The 18,869-nt window shown below is 39.5% G+C and overlaps 1 protein-coding gene across 6 annotated transcripts in view; it reads right to left on the bottom strand.

Moving 5' to 3' along the window:
• The window catches only part of RBMS3 (RNA binding motif single stranded interacting protein 3), a 721,589-nt gene that overhangs the window by 89,811 nt on the left and 612,909 nt on the right, over positions 1-18,869 (bottom strand). For all 6 annotated transcript variants that reach the window (XM_042806473.1, XM_042806470.1, XM_042806471.1 and 3 more), the window contains one exon: positions 1,815-1,921. In XM_042806473.1, coding sequence (XP_042662407.1) covers positions 1,815-1,921 — 107 coding nt within the window. The remainder of the gene's footprint in view (positions 1-1,814; positions 1,922-18,869) is intronic.

The raw sequence follows: 18,869 nt of genomic DNA, 5'->3' as shown, positions 1-18,869 counted from the left end.
GAAATATTTTTGAGTTTGTATCTTTACCATCTTTCCACATTTGTAGATTATACCATGACAACAGCTCTGTAGCTGGCTGTGAACAACAATAAGGAATGTCTCCCAGCACTGAAAACTTGGTTTTAAATGTTGATACTATAAACACACCAACTCCACCCTGCCTTTAGGTCACAGGGATATCACTGTGCCTAATATGAGTCACTCCACTAGCAGCAAATAAACTACATATGATGTAATAAGCTGATGCCCTGAGGCCCTAGGCATAATGGTGGCTTGATGTCTTTAACTTTATATTCTCTTGTTTATTGATTTGAACTGAAGGAAGTATAGAACAGTGGAGATAACAGCTATTTACTATTTAAACAGAGATTTACAGGTCTTTAAAATATGGATTGTTGACCTTATTGGGGGTTTATTAGTATCTCCTACAGATAGACCTTTGTTTTTCAAGCTCTGTATACATCATGACAAACCATAATGGCTCTTAAGAAGATGTCTCTCTTTTTTGAGACTTACGACATAAGAGACTGCAGCGAACCTCTGGAGATTTCTGCAGTCTCTTGTAGCAAATGTGGCTGCCACACTGGCACTTTCAGCCCACAAAGCTAAAAATATTTTGGAGCATTGCTGTTGGAACAGTGTACAATAACCACCTTGCTGGAGGGAGAAATTTCTGTGCTTTCAAGAGGCCTTTCTGTTTGTTTTAGGAGCTCACCAGTTGTGCTATGAGTATATATGTCACAAGCTAATGGTCTGAAAAGCAAAAGCTAGCAAAATCAAGTAGTTACAAAATAGCAGAAACCCTCTAGAAACACGTAACTTAGAAATACCAAATAGTTTTCTTGTTTGTTTTGTAAAATTTAAGTAAATATAGTAAAACCCAACAAAACAAACAAACAAACAAAACCCACCAAGTTTTATTCCAGTGGGTCACAATTGAGCAACATACTTTTTTTTTTTTTTTTCGTTGAAGTCTAGATCATAAACACAAAGAATGTTTAGGATAGAAATACTTGTAAGTCCTTCAGCCTTCATAGCTATAATCATGCATAAGAAGGCACTATGACCAGATCTGCCTCGTATATTGAAGTGTCTTATCCTATAATAACATTCAAGAAGGGTAAACAAACTCTTGAAGACTCGAATGAATTCCTTTCTTATGCCATGCACATTTGGAGTCACTTCATGTACAAGTACACAGAAAGGAAACTGCAGTAATGACTTGCAGCAGAACAGAAAGCAACCGTTATATGTCTTTTCCTTTTTTACACTTTGTGCACATGATGAAGCTGAGGCTACTGTAAACTGTTTTGTCTCGGATAGAATGAAGAGCCCAGATCAGATAAGCTTTTAGAAAACTTTTACATGGACCATACGTTTTGATGTGCAAATGCACCTCTCCCTTTTGTACCAACCCACCTATTCCCCAATGGTGTTTTATCACCAGGAACTATATGGAGGAAATACCACTGTTGAGTTGCTTAAGTGTAAACTGAGCTGGGGTTTATAAAAGGTACACCACAGGAGCTGGTGGCACACCAGTAAGAGAATACTGGGCTCAGGTCTGGCTGCAGACAGAGCGCTCTCACCGGGACCGGGCTGCTCACAGTTCCACACCAAGCTCTAAAATTCTTCTTTCCTGTAACTTTACACTCTGCACATTATTATAAGCCTCTCTCTCTCCCCTGCTTATATCCCCTTTTCTGTGTGAAACTACTGTATTTTGCGTGCAATCTGATTTCTTCAGGTAGATCTCCAGGTCTGCAGCTGACTTCTGCCAAAGCCCGGGAAAATAATTGCCGCGTGGCACTTACCTCTCCTTCTCTGGGCCACGGCCTTCCATTCTGTGTGTATTTGCTTTGATTCTGGCGCTTCTTTTGCCCTCCATCAGCAAATTTGCACAGCAAAGGCTCAGTGGGGGCTGTGAAGACAAGAAACCCAGTCTATATTAGCATCCCCCCCCAAGAAAGTGATTATACCAGCAACAGTAGTGCTTTGTCATACTGATCTTTTGAAGTAAAATCTTGCCTTCTGCAGATATTTTTTGCCTCTTTTAGCCTTGACTCCACTGGCAGCTGTTCTTATTAACTAAGCTTCAAAAAACATATACTGGCAGCCTTTAAAAGAAGTTAGCAAATATTGTTGAAAAAATAATCAGCCTACGCAGAATGTTAAGTTGCTGTAGTGGAATAGTAGAGTCAGGCATTAGTTCCAGCTAAGTTAGACACGTATTCATGACCAGTATTAGTGCAAGGATAAACACGGCTTTACTAAAGCAGCTTTCTGTTTTTATTGTAAAAACTTTGCAAGAATCTGTTTAAGGAATAAGTGTTCTCACTATTTCTGTGTTTCTCGGCACCCGATCCTTTAAAAATCTGAATAAACAGAATAAAATAAAGACTTTTGCCAAGCAGAGTCCAATTAGCTTTCTTTTCCTCTTAGCTCCTCTTTTAAGCAAGTTGGCAGCTGAGAAAACCCCTTTCCTCTCCAACTGAGATTTGGTGGGTGTGAATACAATAGTCGGGGGGCCAGAGCCCCGGGAAGAAAGGATATTCACAGAGCTGCACACCCCAAAAGGCAGCTCACAATTGAGCCCCCTAGTGAAGAAATTACCACACATCAAATGGGTACAGCAGGAAGGGAACTTTGTGTCTTGGGATCTTTTCCCATCTACCCAGCTTTTAACAGCCTCCTAAAATATTTTTCAGCCAAAACTGTAATTAGCTTGCCAGTGGGAGCTTGCTCTTGCTGCCTCCTTCTTAAAAGAGGGGCCAAATTCGACCAACGTCATTAGGTGTATGTCAGGATTGCCCTTAAATGCCTGCATCAACAGACAGGTATGCCAATATTGCGTAGGCTGAAGGAAATCTAAAAATGATGTGTTGTATCTGAATCTTTTGGGGAACTTTTGGGTTCCCAGGCAAGAACAAATAGCGGCTCTTATTAATTAACCAGGGGCTTTGATGGAAAAAAAAAAAAAAAAAAAAAAAAAAAAAAAAGCAACGAATCTGGTTTCTCCTCCTTGTTTCCTGTTTCTGGGAGACTAGAAATGTTGAAAGAATAACAGTACAGGGATATGAAGGAAATGTTGCAGTAGGGGGTTTGTCAAGTTGCTGACTTACTTATTTGTAATAAAAATTATGATTTGGTTAAAGGATAAGTACATATAATACTAAAACAAGCTCACCTCCCCCAACTTCTTAGATACAGCCAGCTCAAAATGGGTCATAAAGTATAGATTAAAACTGTGATCACTTGAAAACTGCAACCAAAGAGCAATGCACACAGAATCTCACATCAAAAACACAGTTTCTCATTGGGACAGCATCACTTTGGCTACTTCTGAAGCTTTAACAGCTTTGTTTTTTCATTACCATTTTACCAGGCTAGTAATTTCCAAGGTCACTAGAAACTGAACTGCAGGGAACAATCCATTATTGGCAGAAAGCTCGACTGTGTGACCCCAGAAGTCCTTCCCCACCTCCGACTTCGATTATTGTATCAGATTTTGGTAGAAGCAATGCTCAGCCAACCATTTTAAATTTAAAATAATGAAGGTTTAAAAGCATCCAGGTGGCTATGGAGATTCTCTCTGCAGTTGGAGACATTTTACAGGGCTGACTGCCCTGTACTTTCACCAGTTTTACTCCACAGTGTGATGCTGCATGATTTCAGAGTGGTTACTTGCAATTCACTTTGATGGGACTCTGAGAGAGGGGCAGGTGCTAAGCCAGCATTAGAGAAAGACCTATTAAACATCACATCTGAAGCTTCAAAAGCTTTTTGGTTTAGGCACTGAACAACTATCAAGCAACATGTGATACCATTAGAAGGAACATGTAAAAACAATCTGCACTTTGGATATTTACACATGCCATCATCATCTGCTAATGTACACATGTGGTGTTGGCCCATACACTATGATGTGGTTGAGCAAGCTAGGAAATCACATGGTTTACTACATATCCTCTCTATATATTAGCCGACCACAATTAGGAACCTATTGCCATTTCTGGAATTCCCCATATTCAGCGTTACCATCTGACAACCTCCTATTTGTTGATTCAGGGCTTCTCAAAGTTGACTGAGATTGAGTAGAACTACCCAACAACTTTCCCACCCCCATCTAGAAAAAGCATGAAAAACACTGTACAGACTTTTCAGGAGGTAGGGAAGAAGATGGAAAAGGACAATTGTTCCACGGCCTTCACAGGCAGGATTCTGCGCGGGAGGTTATATTCCCCCTACAGCAAACTGGGGGGAATTCTGGGGAAAAAGTCGACCTGTGTTGATCAACATTAATATAAGCAAAAAGACCAAAAGAAAATGTTCTGACAGGAAGAGTCCAGATAAGACGGTTTTGGGTTGTTCAGGGTTTTTTGAAAAACACAGGCATGTAACATCCAGCAAGATAGAAAATTATCTTATTAGCTCTGAAGTGGTGTAAGTCTTAATGGTTTACACCTGGAAAGGATTACGGTAACCAACCTCAAAACGTAAAGAAATCAAATTAATAATCTCTTCTTTCAGGACACAAGGTAGAGTGTAACAGAATCTTAGGAGTTCAAACACATTGCTCTAAGGACACAGAAGAACTCAAATCTCTGGTTTAGTTCATCCCTCTTGAAATCTCTTGTAAGAAACGTTCTCTAGGCATTGCAAGATCTGATGCACACGAATATTTGACATTAGTACCATCATTCTTACTAATCAAATGCATAACAACAGAAGATACCAGAAAGAGCGTATCCTATTCCACTACATCAACAAAACTATTTCTAAGTAGCATTATTTTTTAATGGTTTCATGATATGTCAGAAGTGCTTTAAAAATAATAACTACTTAAGACAAGAAAAAAATCTCAATCGGGTACTATGGTTATCAATTTAAAAAAATATTTAGGAACTATTCAAACAATATCAACATTACATGAATAATATCAGAGGATTGCAGCAGAAATGGGGTATTTCACCCCAAAATACTTCAGAGCAGGAAGAAACAAAAAGGGGAATCTGTTAAACTTTTTCTGCTCTGGCTTTCTTCCATTCCAGACAGACACACTTCAGTTTATGGACTGAATTTTTACTTTTCTCCCTTTCCTCTGTATGAACACACCAACTGAAAAGAAATACCTGTGTCCCTGCCTCTCCTCTCACCTTTTGTACTGCTGACTTAATAGAAAATGGAATTTGGATATCTGTAGATGTTCATATTTTGAACCGATAAGCACATCTTTTTGTATGCTTCTTGAAATCCTCAAAGTTTTGAGCTAGTGTGGTATTTTGAAGCATATCTGGAAAATCTAGTTTTGGTATTTTCCTGTCAGAAAAGTGAGAATTGATTCACTTCAGACAAATTTCAGGCTATTCTATCCTGATAAACTCTTCAAGATAGAAGGCACTGCTCTTTCTTTGACTTCTACCTGACAGTATCAGATACAAATATCAAGAATAAATAACAGCTTTAACCTGAACAAGGTTCATTAAGCCATAACCCATTTTTCAAGGAGAAGATTTAAATGCTTGCTGTAGTTCCCACCCAAAGCCTGCTCTAGTTAATAAGACATAAATAGCCCTGAACTTGGCTTTCAGTCCTGAGAAGGAAGTGGGATCAAATTGATAGTGCTTCTAAACAGCATTTGCCAAGACATTCAGGGCTGCTTTAGGAGACGGCAGTAGTTGCTAGTGTTCAAATTCTGTTCCCATGGAAGTCAATGGCTAAAGCCCTATCTCTCGTCAGCCGGGCCCTGAATTTTCTCTAAGAGTTCAGTGGAGGTGAGAGAGAGAGACTGGCTTTATGTCAATCAAGCCTGTCGATATTGTTGGAGTTCCCTTAGGAGATCAGCTTCTCAGGCTCTGCTACTTTAGACGGACAGACTGTGCAGACGGACAGCACTGAACTGCCAAAAGGCTGTTAACATCACCAAAAGCGACACTGGTATTTAAAATAGGGCACAACCTTTAGACGGAAGGAGAGGGGGATAACAGTGCCCGCTTCTCGAATCTGGGAGCCTCTTAGAAATGTTCCATCTCAGGAAAGCAACTCCAATTAAATTGGGGAATTCAATAAAAAAAAAAAAAAAAAAAAAAAAAAAAAATTTCTAACTAGTTCTGAATACATGATTTCCTTATTCTTTCATTCATCGGAAGGCAGATACACTTGAGCTTCTACATATGCAAAAATGTATATATTCATGAGCATGTGCTTCATAAAGGAAGATGAAAGCTGTCATTTGCATTCCATGAATCTTTTTCATTATTTCAGGTGCTCTGAAACTTTTTCTATCTTAAAGAGTTAGTGAGAAGAGCTTGCCCTCCGCATCTACTGATTCAGTCCTATAGTCTGTCCAGGAATGGCAAGAATTACATATATAAAAAAGTAATAACAAGAACATATTTATGTATTTTAATTGCTTTCACTATGAATCTTTTTGAAGACAGAATACTTTTCAGCATGTCAGGAAGAGTTTAATCTCCTCATCTCGTGCAAAAAATCAAAGTGAGATCTTCAGTAGACAGCCTAGCAAGAAGGGCATTGTGAACATTCACGTGGGTCTTTAAACACCTTCATTTTGTTAATGTAAAGGAAAATTATGAGAAAGTCACTGATATATCAATGAATGGTCAGTGCACAGTCAATGATCTTTTTCAAAGTATGTTTTTATGAGAAAGTTGGACTAATTTATTTTTCAGCCTTGGCAAATCTTCCTCCACAATAAAAAACGGAGCAGAGTAATAACTGAGCTCACAACTACACCAAGCAAACTGATCAAGCTTTGGTAACTATTTTTCTCCTTAACTCCCTTCCAAATTTTAAGTATTTTGATAACATTTTCATGTAGAAATCTCATAGAATATCTGATCAAAACATCCATACAAGAACTAATCCCTTTGTCTACCACAGATCGATCATTTTTAGTCTTTAAGAAAAACTTCATCCTGTGGTAACATCGAAGTCACTTTGCAAGCAGACATGTTTACTCACGCAGTATTTCTAAAGGGAGACATGAGACACACAAAAGCTCTAGAAGCAAGACAGAACAGAGGAAGGTAAAGTTCTGATTCTATACCTGGGCTCAGGTGGATGTACCCAGGACTACGGCCTTTACAGAACCTGCAGTTTATTTACAAAACGAATTTTGCTGTTGTAAGCTTTAAAATTGTAAAAGTTTCAGGAACCCATCAATAGAGTGACTCTCTGCTCTAGTGAGACCGCTGGCTTCTAGGAAAGTTCTGTCACGCAGTACTCATTCATCCCCAAGTCATAAATAAACAAAACTCAAGCTTCAAGCAATATTGGAAAACACAACCATAGCTATTCCGCTCTTGGAGAATGAAGATGGAGAATTACAAAAGATGGCACGTGACATGAAAGGACAAAAGGGCATGTAAGGATAAAGCATTAGCTGAGTAAGGAAACCCTAAGTAATGAAGCAAATAAACACTTCGGCCTAACCCATACGGAGAACTTGACTTGTTGAAGGACAGAGTCATAGATTTTGCCCCAGAAGCCCACGATATTGGATGTGATGTCACAGGGCAAACTCTAACATATACACACAGAAGTATAATGAAAGTGAACTATTACACGTTCAAATGATTCCTCGCTGCTCTGTGGTTTTGCAAGAGCCAGAACTTTTACACAGGCCAAGCAATATACAGCATATCTGCCCATTAGGTTTAGAGTTAAATTTAACTACATGATATTCAGTGGACTTGTACAGCTGATTATGAAGGCAAACCAATTAGTTAACACTGCATTTTAGTTTCTACAACATACCACTTTCACAATATAATTATAGAAATTGGGGAAACAGTTTTACATAACACAAAAATACCCCAAAGCAACAATTAATAAGCAAACATCTATTTGGCTAGCAAGCAAAAAAAAAGTGATTTACTTTTGATAAACTGTATTATAGCTTAAGTAATTATCTCTAGTTCACCTCTTTGTCTTAAGAAATGGGAAGCAATCCTTTCATCTTTCTGTATAATAATTATTTCTAAAGAGCAAGAATATATTAGAAAAGGAAAGTAAATCCCAGAGGAGAAATAGCGTGTCAAGCATAAAGTTAGTGTTTCTATTCTGTGAAACAGAAATTACTTGGAGCGGGCAGAACAGCTAACTGTATGCATACGTTGGAGAAAGAGCATGCCAACTGTGCAGTGAGGCCCAGATCTTGTTGCAATTGATGCAAACACTCCAGCTACTGCCTAGATAAGTTATACTTAATCATATTGTTGCAGAAGTCCCCATAATGATTTGTTGGAGCAGATCAGAAACTGGAGTCTCCTCTCTATGGAACATTCATTTTACAGTTTGTTTTTGTTTAAAAACTATTTTCATTTATAAATTTTCAGCAGAAGACCAGATTGAGAGTGCCTGATTCAGGCCTATTAAAATGCTCCATTCCAGTGTTGCTAGTAAGGAGAAACTGTTATAACTCAATACATTATTTTATGGAGATAAAATATAGAAACAGATGCTTCAATATGGTATTGAAACTTAAATAAAATCAATCAAAATAGCAAAGCTGAAATGCAGTATTAATACAGAGCTGAAATGTTGTAATATGATGGTACATTTTTATTTTAACAAATTCCATTTCTTAACCAATTCTGGTGCTGGTCTCTGTTAGAGAGTATAAATGGACGAGGAGCAAATCCAGAACAGATATAAGGAGTTCATTAATTAACTATATTAACCAATTACTAATTAAATAATACACCGCACTTCCATGCTGGAGCCTGCCTTAGTTTTAAACAAAAGGACTGAATCGGAGCTCACAGAAGTTTGAGAGAGATTCTCAGTGAACCCCAACCCACCCCACTGAGGCCAAATTTAAATTTGAGGTAACTGCGAGCAAGAGCAGAGTCAGGCCCATGAGTTGTGCCAGAGAAAGCAGCTTCCTCAAATCGGATGACAGAGCAAAGTTCTGCCCTATTGGAGGTCCCCGGCGTAATGCTGAAAAATATCAGCTGTTGTTCATCCTTTATGTCCAGTGCTATGACAGCTCTCTACAACCTTTAACTACTGGATGAAAAGGAAGGGGGGTCTTTGAGGAGGAATTTGGTTTGCTGCTATTTAAATTCCTCCAAGAGCCTTTACAGCAAAAGAGAAGGTCCTTCTGTCAAACAACTGTGCAACCAAACCAACTAAGTATGCGTGCCATCTTCCAGAAATCATTTCACGCACCTATGCTTGTTTTCCATGTCTTTCGGACAGGACCCATAATCAACTGAAATTTGGGGCACATTGTTTTAATGTTTAAGTACTTAAATTTTAATTTTTAAAACAGAATTTGACTGGATTAGTACCTCCTTCAAAACCCACTCTGATAGCCTCCCTTGCATTCCTGCGTCACTGGAAAAGCCATGTACAGAAAAAATGAGACAGTATCGTATTTTGAAAAGGAGTATTGGTTACAAGACACTGAGAGCACTTCACATATTATCTGTGAGACATATAACAAAGAAACATTGAAACAAGTAGATACAAATTACTTTGTTGTTGTTGTTAAATAAGCGAAATCTCACCCTTGCTCCATCAGCACTGTTAAAAAGTGAATGCTTAAGAAACCAACCCACCTTTCCATGTCTGAAGAATTCTTCTGTGGAACTTATATGCCACAGCTTCCCTGTGTTTCTCTCATGCCAGAGTAACTAAGAAAGACACTGAAGAAAGAAGAGCCTACATAGCTCTTCTGGAAACTATGCAAGTAATTAGGTAGAATAAAGATACAATAGTGCAGCGGTCTCCTACCAAGAGCTTCTCCCTGTTGACAATAGCTGATAAGTGTGAACAGTTTTCAAAGAACAACAAAAAATACATTCTTTATGTTTTTGTACGGAATTTGCAAATGCTAATTACTGTCTGGGATTCAGACTTCTGATTAAATAAATAAATAAATAAAAGCTAAAACAAAAGGGGTCGCTTTTACCAATTTTATGCCATCAGTTTACTGCTTCAGGGACTCATTAGACTACACATGTTTGGGCAGTAGTGGATTCCTCCAAGTGAAACGAAAAAAATGCCAAACTTAAAAATTATTCTTGAAATCATTTTAAAACATTTTACTGTTTTTCATTGTGAATTCCTAGACCATGACTTACCACGCAGGCACATGCTTCTGCCATGCGTGACAAAGAATTTGGAGGGATTGGTTGAATAATATCAGTTGAATAAGATCCAATTAAGTCGATGAGAACTCTTTCAATACCTTCAGTGGGTTGTGGCACAGGTTCCTAGCCTATGACTTGAACAGGAGGTAAATATGACAGCAGTTATGCTGGAGTCTCTCTTATGAACTTTGTTTTCTCTCCCACCATTTTTTTTTTTTTTTTTCAGTGCCACTGCTCAAAAATTACAGGTGCTAGTGTCTTATCGGGTCTTTAAACCTAAAGCTGCAATCCCTTCATATTAGTATCATGTTAATAAAGTCAAGACAACTGCCAGCCTGTCATCAGGAACTAGTTTTCAGCAAAAAAAAAAATACAGAGTGAGGTTCTGCTGTCTTACTGTGTTGCTCCTCACCCCAGATGAGCATTAAAGCTGGATTTTCATATGTGCAGCAGTGAACTACAGGAGAGGTCTGAGTTGTATCATGGTTTTAAACAAGTAGCACCCTGACTTTACTGCATTTACCTCATACTGGTGTACCACTTTGCATTGGCTTGGCCTTGGCTGGACATCAGGTGCCCACCAAGCCACTCTATCACTCCCCTCCTCATCAGGAGGTAGGGGCAGAAAATAAGATGGAAAAAAAGCCTCGTGGGTCAGATAGAGGCAGTTTAATAAAGCAAAAGCAAAGGCTGCCATACATGGGAGCAAAGAAAAACAAAAGATTTTTTTCTCTACTTCTCATCAGCAGGGGATGTCCAGTCACTTCCAGGAAAGCAGGGCTTCAGTAGGCATAGCGGTTGCTCCGGAAGGCAAACGACATAATAACAAATGCCATCCCTCCTCCTCCTCCTGTCTCTTAGCTTTTATTGCCGAGCAGACATCACGTGGTGTGGAATATCCCTTCGGTCAGTTCGGGTCTGCTGTCCTGGCTGTGTCCCCCCCCCCCCGAGATCTTGCCCACCCCCAGCCTGCTGGTGAGGGGGGAATGCTGGAGAGATGGCCTTGATGCTGTGGAGCCTTGCTCCGCTGCGGGCAAAATGTTGTTGTGTCATCACCACCTTTCTAGCCACCACTACAATGCACAGCACTAGGGGGGATGCTCTGGGGACAATTACCTCCACCTCAGCCAGACCCAATACCCACTTGAATGCTCCTGCACCAACAGACACCGGCTGAGCACGTGCGCCCAGGACTCCCAACTGCAGGCAGAAGTCGACTGAAAAAACCTCACCCTTGAAACGTGAACCCAAACCCACTCTTTAAAACCCCCTCTGAGACTGCCCTACGAGCTCTCAGGGAGATTGTACTTCATATACCTGCTTGCCCTCTTCCATAATCTCAGAAGTTATTTTGTTTGGACGAAAATGGAGATCTTATATTTCTTACTGTTCAATTATTAAGGAACAGCAACAGAGTCAGCTTCATCTGAAAGGCTCAGCGATTTTTAAATGATCTCATGTACCGTAATTTATAATGGAAAATCAGGTACAAATAGTGTGAGATGCTTTCTAGTTCCCCTCTAATGGAAGTAAAATGAATCCCTGGTAATGGGTGACCCTACTTGCTTCTGTGGTCACCCATTTCACTTTTCAGTGTTCTGTTTAGTAGTCTCAGGAGAAAAGAGCAAATGCAAAGCTTTTATCCGAAGCTGCTTCTCAAAACAATGGCTCTGTGCTTCTGCTCTAAAATCTATTTTTATTATTCTCATAAACTAATATTATTGATCACAGAGACTTTGCTATTATCCCACTAAGAAAAACTTACTTGCACTGACAGTCCAGAGACAAAATGATTGGAATATGCAGTACAAAGAATTAATTCTGTCTCTGTTAATACAATGTTATTTCATGTAGTTGTTTAAGTATTTATTATTTAGTACTGAATTAATTTATTTTAAATTTAATTGTATTCTATTATTTATTACTTTTTATGTAGTTTTTATTTAGATAAACCAGAACCTTACCATCGTATCATTCCTTGTCTGTGTGACACTACTAGAACTAACAGGAGAGAAAAGAAAATTCTTTTCTAACATATGTTTTCAATATAAACAAGGAAACCTGGCCAAATGTCTTGTGTCAATACAATGATTTCTTTCCACCAGCATAATGATAATTGCTGTACACAGACATTTATTTTTGACTAATTAAGGTTGAGTCTTGGCATTCTCTGCTCGCACTCCAACATATGCATGCCATTAATGTCCAGAAGAGCTTATGCAACCCAGTGTTAAAGTGCATAAGGAAAAATGCTTCATTTATGACCAACAGCTTATTTAATTCAGATGCACATGTTTAAATACTACATTTTGTTTACTGAATGTGGGGAAAGATACATCTATTGTGCCTTTGTGAATGGTCACTGCAATAAAAAAGTGGCCATATATATAATTCTAACATTATTTGCAGCTCTACTCATAGCCTGTTAAATAGTAGCAGTAGAAAATTCTTACGCTAGGAAAAAAGATTTGGTTTGGGTAAGGATACCCTGTGCATGGTCAAAGCATGACCTTCTTGATATCGGAGCTGAAACAGCATATTCCTAAAAGCTCTGGTTACTGTGGACGCGTGAAATATTCCTGTGTAAATGAAAAAATAAACCCAATTTAAAATATACTCAGCTATCGATCTGTTCAACAGTTAAAAAATATTCAGATTTCTTTTTCTCAGACTGCCTAATGAAAATCTTTTTATTTAAATCATTTCTAATTAACACACATTCCAATGACTACTGGGTGCAGAGGCAAAAAACTCCAACCACTTATAATCTAAAACATTGCTGTGCAATATAATTTTGCCACTACTGTGAGAAAGAAGGAAAAGCTGAAGGGAAAATTCTTTTTATTGTTATTGCCCTTCTTTCATTTTATTCTTCTGCATTCACTGAGAGGCATAATGTGTATGACCTAAAATGAGCGAGTTTGCTAGAAGCTAACACACAGCAGCGCCAGCTTCCTCACTTAAATGCAGGAACACCTTCAAAAAGTGGATTTGACCCTGACTGTGTCAGAACTATGGCTGGGGACAGGTTACACAGCAGAAAGCATTTATAAGATGGTGACTGACCGATTCTTAAAGGCAGGGGTTCATTTCGCTGTGGTGGAGAATATCCAAATCGCACTAAACACCTTGGACAGGCTAATCACTGTGTACCACAAAGTCTCACTGCGTGTGCTACCACCTTCCCCTGTAAACAGGCCCAAAGGGAGGGAGGGAATACTTTGGAAACAACATATAAGTAACAAGGCTGATACCCCTTCCCTTCTCCTCCCCAGCAGGAGGGGCGAGCAGCAGCTCAGAACGTGGACCGCTGACTATGAAGCACCCATGGGCCACACCAAAACCCCTTCCAGCTCCAATCTGGTGCATCGGCTGCTCCTCACAGCAACTTCCAAGCCTCTGAGTCTGCAAGACAGGCTTTTCTGGCTGCTCCTGAACCGAACACCACTGCTCCCCTCACCAACCACCTGCGGGTAGGGAGCAAAAGTGGCCCTGGCATGTACGTGCCAGGAAAGAAAGAAAGGGCCTTGGGAAAAAAAAATTGCTCAGTGGCTCCCATTTCCTTGAAGGACAAGAAGGCAGAAGCCCCTGAAGCATACCACCACCTGGAGCTCCTGACAGGACATGCAGGCTTTGCCCCAGCTTAAAGTAAGTCTCTGCCTTCGAGGCACAACTGTACCTGTGATTTCCATGACAGAAAACTGCACAGTGGTTTCACTGGGAATTTTCCAGTAAGTCACCTATTTATGATGACACTTTAACCAAGGGAAAGGCACAAAAGTGAAATTTTAATCTTTTCCCAAGACAATGGAAGATCTTACTCATAATTCTTAGCTCTTTTCAAAACATGCTGATGATACTAACGCTGGATCTAATGTGCTATGACATAAGGAAAATTCTAACCCTTGCAGCTTAAAAATCCTTTATTACCATCTGAGACAGTATTCTAGAATATTAAATAGATAACACTAAACCCTTCTGAAATTTTCAATTGCAGAGCTCTCAGCTGAGGGTAGACAAGGAAGCAAACTTACATATTACAGACTGAGGGATAGCTGCTTCTTCTTCACCTCTGTGTAATACACGTCTCAGAGGTTGTATGAAGGTCAGGCTAGATCCTGCTTTGCCATGGGTCCAAAAATTACAAAAGGAATATGATTTCAGTGCTAAGATTGGCAAAGTAAAAATCAGTCCTCTACTCTTTCAGTTAAAAATACTGGAATAATAAGAACAGGAGCAAGCCAAGCACAACAAGGAAGAATAGATGAAAAAGAAAATAAAAAAGGTATAGATATAGGCAAAGCAAAAAACCTTAAGAAAATGAAAGGGGGAAAGAGTAAGAGAGAGGAATGCTTCTGAATTGCCCTTGAAAATGTTCTAGCTTCACACAGGAGCAAATGCAACTCATGTCCTTCTCCATTTCTGGTTGACAAGGATGATTCACAAGCACAAAGACTGCAGCAAGAAAACACTGTAACAGAAGAAGCAAATGGATGGGCTAAATGTCACTGTCTACAGCAAAGAGAATGACAGAAGTTCATAAAAAATGGTGGTTTTATCTGAAAACAGAGACTGAAGATCTGTTATGTTGCACTCTGAGGAACCCACTAAGACTGTGGATGGTCTCAGAGTAATTGAATTTCATCAAAACGTGAATGAAACTGAGGCTGTAGAGACACAAAAATGCCAAGGCTCTGTTATCAAAGTCGGTTTAAAAGCTCATCGCAAAACTCCGTAGATGTTCCAACACTTCTGTGCCATGGGAGATAAAATTAGAGATGGCTACAAGAAAGATGAAAAAGGAAGGACATCGATCCCAGATACATTGTGAGCAACAGTAACAGACTCTTGACACCAAAATCTAACCATTCTTCAATGTTTTGTCCCCATTTGTGTGGGATCCTTCCTTGGTTTACCGTCATGCGGACGCAGCCACACCGGCACGATGAGTCTGTGTGCAAAGCAGGATTACAACCAAACCGCAATCTCAGGGTCTGGCCTGACAGAAGCCATCTCCAGCTGATGTGAAGCAGTAATTTGCTTCAGAGCAAATGGTTTCATGAATCAGCCAGCAGGGAGTGACAATATTCTGCTGCCAGTGACTAAGCATATGACCTCTGGGCTGCAATTTCCACCAGCTTAATAAGAGTCCATTGCAAACGTGATCATATTTTTCACTCTGCTGTTAACAGAGATGCTAATCTGGCTCTCAGTTTCCTTCCTTTTTTTTTTTTTTTTTTTTTTTCCCCTTTTTGCCAGCTTTATTGCTTACAATGTAGTATTTCCCTGGAGACAGAGAACAAAGTCTACTCCATGTTGTTAATAAAACTTGAAGACAACACAGTAGACTAAGAATTAAAGGGGAACAACTTTTCTACTTTGAGGGATGTGGCAGGCCTAGCAGAGACTTCATGGCTTTCTCTTGCCATGAGAAGGCCAGCTCAGTACTAAACTTTGCAGCGACAAACAGACTGAAGTGACAGGTAGAAAACATTTTCTAGAATGTGTTCTGGTACAGACCCAGAGATGGCAGAAAAATCTGAGGCTGGTCAGAAGAGGAAAAATGAAGTTTAAATGAAGGGTAAGGTAAAGACTAACAAAAGCGTGAATACTACCCCAATTTTAAACGTTCTTCAAATACTTCAACTAAAATCTGCACGTAAATAAAATCTCTAGATAATGAACCACAACACATGGATGTCAGTAATAATGCTACAGGATTAACACAACAGTAGAATACTGTACTGCCTTATGAGACTTGATTGTAACTCTAAAACAGAGTAGAAAGTGGGGGGTTTTATACCTTTAATAGCAGTGTTGAGGAGAGGAATAACAGAAACCTAGATTTAATTCAGCATCAGGATTCTAACTGATTGTTAATCCTAAAAGAAGCTGCAACAAATGGTTAATAATGTTGTTCTAATTCTTGGGCTGTGACCAATGGGGAGGACAACGCCTCAGGGTCTAAAACTCAGCTCTGATTTGAGAAGGACAAACTTCTAATACCGGAGATAAGATGACCGGTGATACTAAGACTCCGTGCCGAGGGTGGAGGAAGCTTTACTGAATAGGCCAGCATGAACCTGCTGGTGGAGCAGGAGATGAAAAACATAACATTTCTTTGTGTCCACCTCTGCCTGAGGTGCTCAGAGAACTGGACTACTTGGACATGCGCCATATAATTAAAGTGCATCTATCAAATTGTTCATTCAGTTGGACAGAATCATACGAAACTTCCTGGGAACTTACTGGTCAGCTACATAGTATGTGCACGGGGTGTTTAACTAGCCGGGACAGAATGTGCTTCCTGGACAGAAATACAAGCGCGGGTGACACCAGATGCAATGACGGTGACCCAGGGCTTGGCCCAGCTTCTTTGCACCAGACTGCTTTTGCCCCTGGATAAGCAAAGATAAAAGTGCATTTGGGCAAATGCTCTTGCTTTCAGGGTGCCTTTGTGCCAAGGCGTAATAATATTTCACACTTGCTCCAGGAAGACTTCCTTTACAATACTAGTAGGAAATACAGTTATTTGAAAGGGTCAGCTTGGACCAAGCTAGCTTGCTTTTATTATCAGTTTTTACTGCGTTTACATATCATATAAAATGAACACAGAGTCATTCCAGGTTTAATCCTGTATCTCTTATTCCTGCTTCAGAATTCCACTTCTCGTACGGAACTATTTGTATTTACATTATGCAACATGTACTAGCCTTGCAGCATTTGGGTACAAGTGTGCTTGTGCAGTTCTCAAGCTGTGTCATGCCATGCTCCTTCGAGGTAACTTCTGCTGCCACTTTTTGTATACTTAAGGTGGGGCTTTTTAATGTGCTTATCATAGACTTTGTTTGCAAACACCTCACAAGCACTAATGAATTCATCCTCCCGGTAGGTAGTGAAGTAATTTCTTTGTTTCACAAAGAGATGAGCTGCAGCACAGGGATAATGGTAAGCTGGCCGGTGTCACACAGTCACCGAGTACAGATCTCCTGGGTTCTTGTGCAGGATTTATTCACAGGATAACCCTTCTCAAAGAGCTCTGCCTAGGTGCCCTATTTTCTCAGCCTCATTTCCCACTTCACTCTATTTCAGGGAAGATCTCTTTCACCGATCTAAGTTTTCAATGACACCATCAACTCACTAAAATGCATCATCAGAAGACAGCTCGATCTACAGTTCAAAATTTGAGCCTGTAATGAAAGTAAGGACTGGATGCCATTATAGGTGTACACATATACATTTGTCTGTGCATGACTGTGTCTCTGCACATAACGTATACACACATATACATATCTATATATGTGCGTGTTACCGGGAATCTGTGGAAAGTTATCAAATACAGAACATCAGAATGGTCAAAGTGCAGTTACCTAAAGCTTCAAACAAACCTGTACTATTTACTGTAATATTTAGCTATTCCAAGCTCACGCTTCTATATCTCTAGAGGGCAATGTCACCTAACAGGTTGTGCTCATGTCCCCGTCATCTTCATATAAAGCCAAAGATTATGCTATTGCAAAGACAGACAGAAGTAAGTCTGCACTTAATAAAATTAGTGAAATACAGACTTGTCCCTATTTTCTTTCAAGAAGTTTTGCAGCCCGATTTCAAGAACAGCAAAGTACAGTTGATGATCCAAAATTCGCCTACCTTTGCAAACCTCTGGGATTTTCCTACCACGTCCCTATGCCAAACAGTCTTAGGCACAAGTAAAGAGACAGTTCAAGACACTGAGGCCTTAGCAAATAGTGTCCCCAAATCCGAATGCTTGAACAGGAGAAACGTGACGGGAAAACAGAACGGTCATCTCCCACCCTGCATTTATCGCTTTGATGCTTTGCAACTGATATTCTTTTTCATAAAGCCAAGTTTCTTGTTGGTGAGGCCCATGTCCATCCCCAGGTCTCACTCCACATTTACTCTCAACATTGTTCAGCTTGCGTACTACGGCGCTGACAAATCTGGTGAACGTGATTTCAGCAGCTGCCTTTCGGCTGCGCATGAAGTGAAACTCTCCGCTTCAACAACCACGTGCTACCTCTGAACAGAAAATTAGGTTTGAGGAGTGAAGTTTTCCAGCAAAGCTGTTGACAGTGTGACCGCGAGGGAAGCTGTGACTGTTCAACATCTTTTAAAATTAGAATAATGCCATGTAATTGCTTTATTGATGGATTTAGCAGCCTGGATTTATCCCCCGAAATATAAAAATGTAGGCTTCTGTTGTTTGCTTCCTTTTTGTTTTAAATGATTGATAATTATTTCACAAATGTCTTCCCCTGACATTTGATTTGCTAGATAATACATAAACATACAGTTTCTAATGGGTTTTCCGGCCTTTTAACCTGATTTCTTTTCTCATTACTTTTCATTTCATTTCCAATTCTGATATAAAAATCTATTTTCCAGAAAATTCTTGCTCCTTCACTTTAATAATGTACAGAATGATATTTTAAAACAACGAATCCAACATCAATGATAGCAGAGAAGCTAAATCAACCCATATTCTCAACTTTTCTCTTTCATGTTGAACTACTTCGTATACACTCTCTCCAAGATGGCTCCAAAATAATGTTGGAAACTAATAATTCCTTTGTGTATGTGAACTGTTAAAAAAAATCTGCCACGTAAAAATAGTTGAGTGAGGACAAAACAAAACAGTTCAGCATAAGAATACATGTATTTTTTTTGTCAAATACTGGCTGGCATTGTTAATCTATTGCAAGGATTTATTAGCTACTTAATGATTAG

Source organism: Tyto alba, unplaced genomic scaffold (genome assembly GCF_018691265.1).
Source record: "Tyto alba isolate M040663 unplaced genomic scaffold, T.alba_DEE_v4.0 Super-Scaffold_46, whole genome shotgun sequence".
NCBI lineage: Eukaryota > Metazoa > Chordata > Aves > Strigiformes > Tytonidae > Tyto > Tyto alba.
Note: the sequence above shows the minus strand (reverse complement) of the source record. Positions and strands in the feature narration are given on the sequence as shown.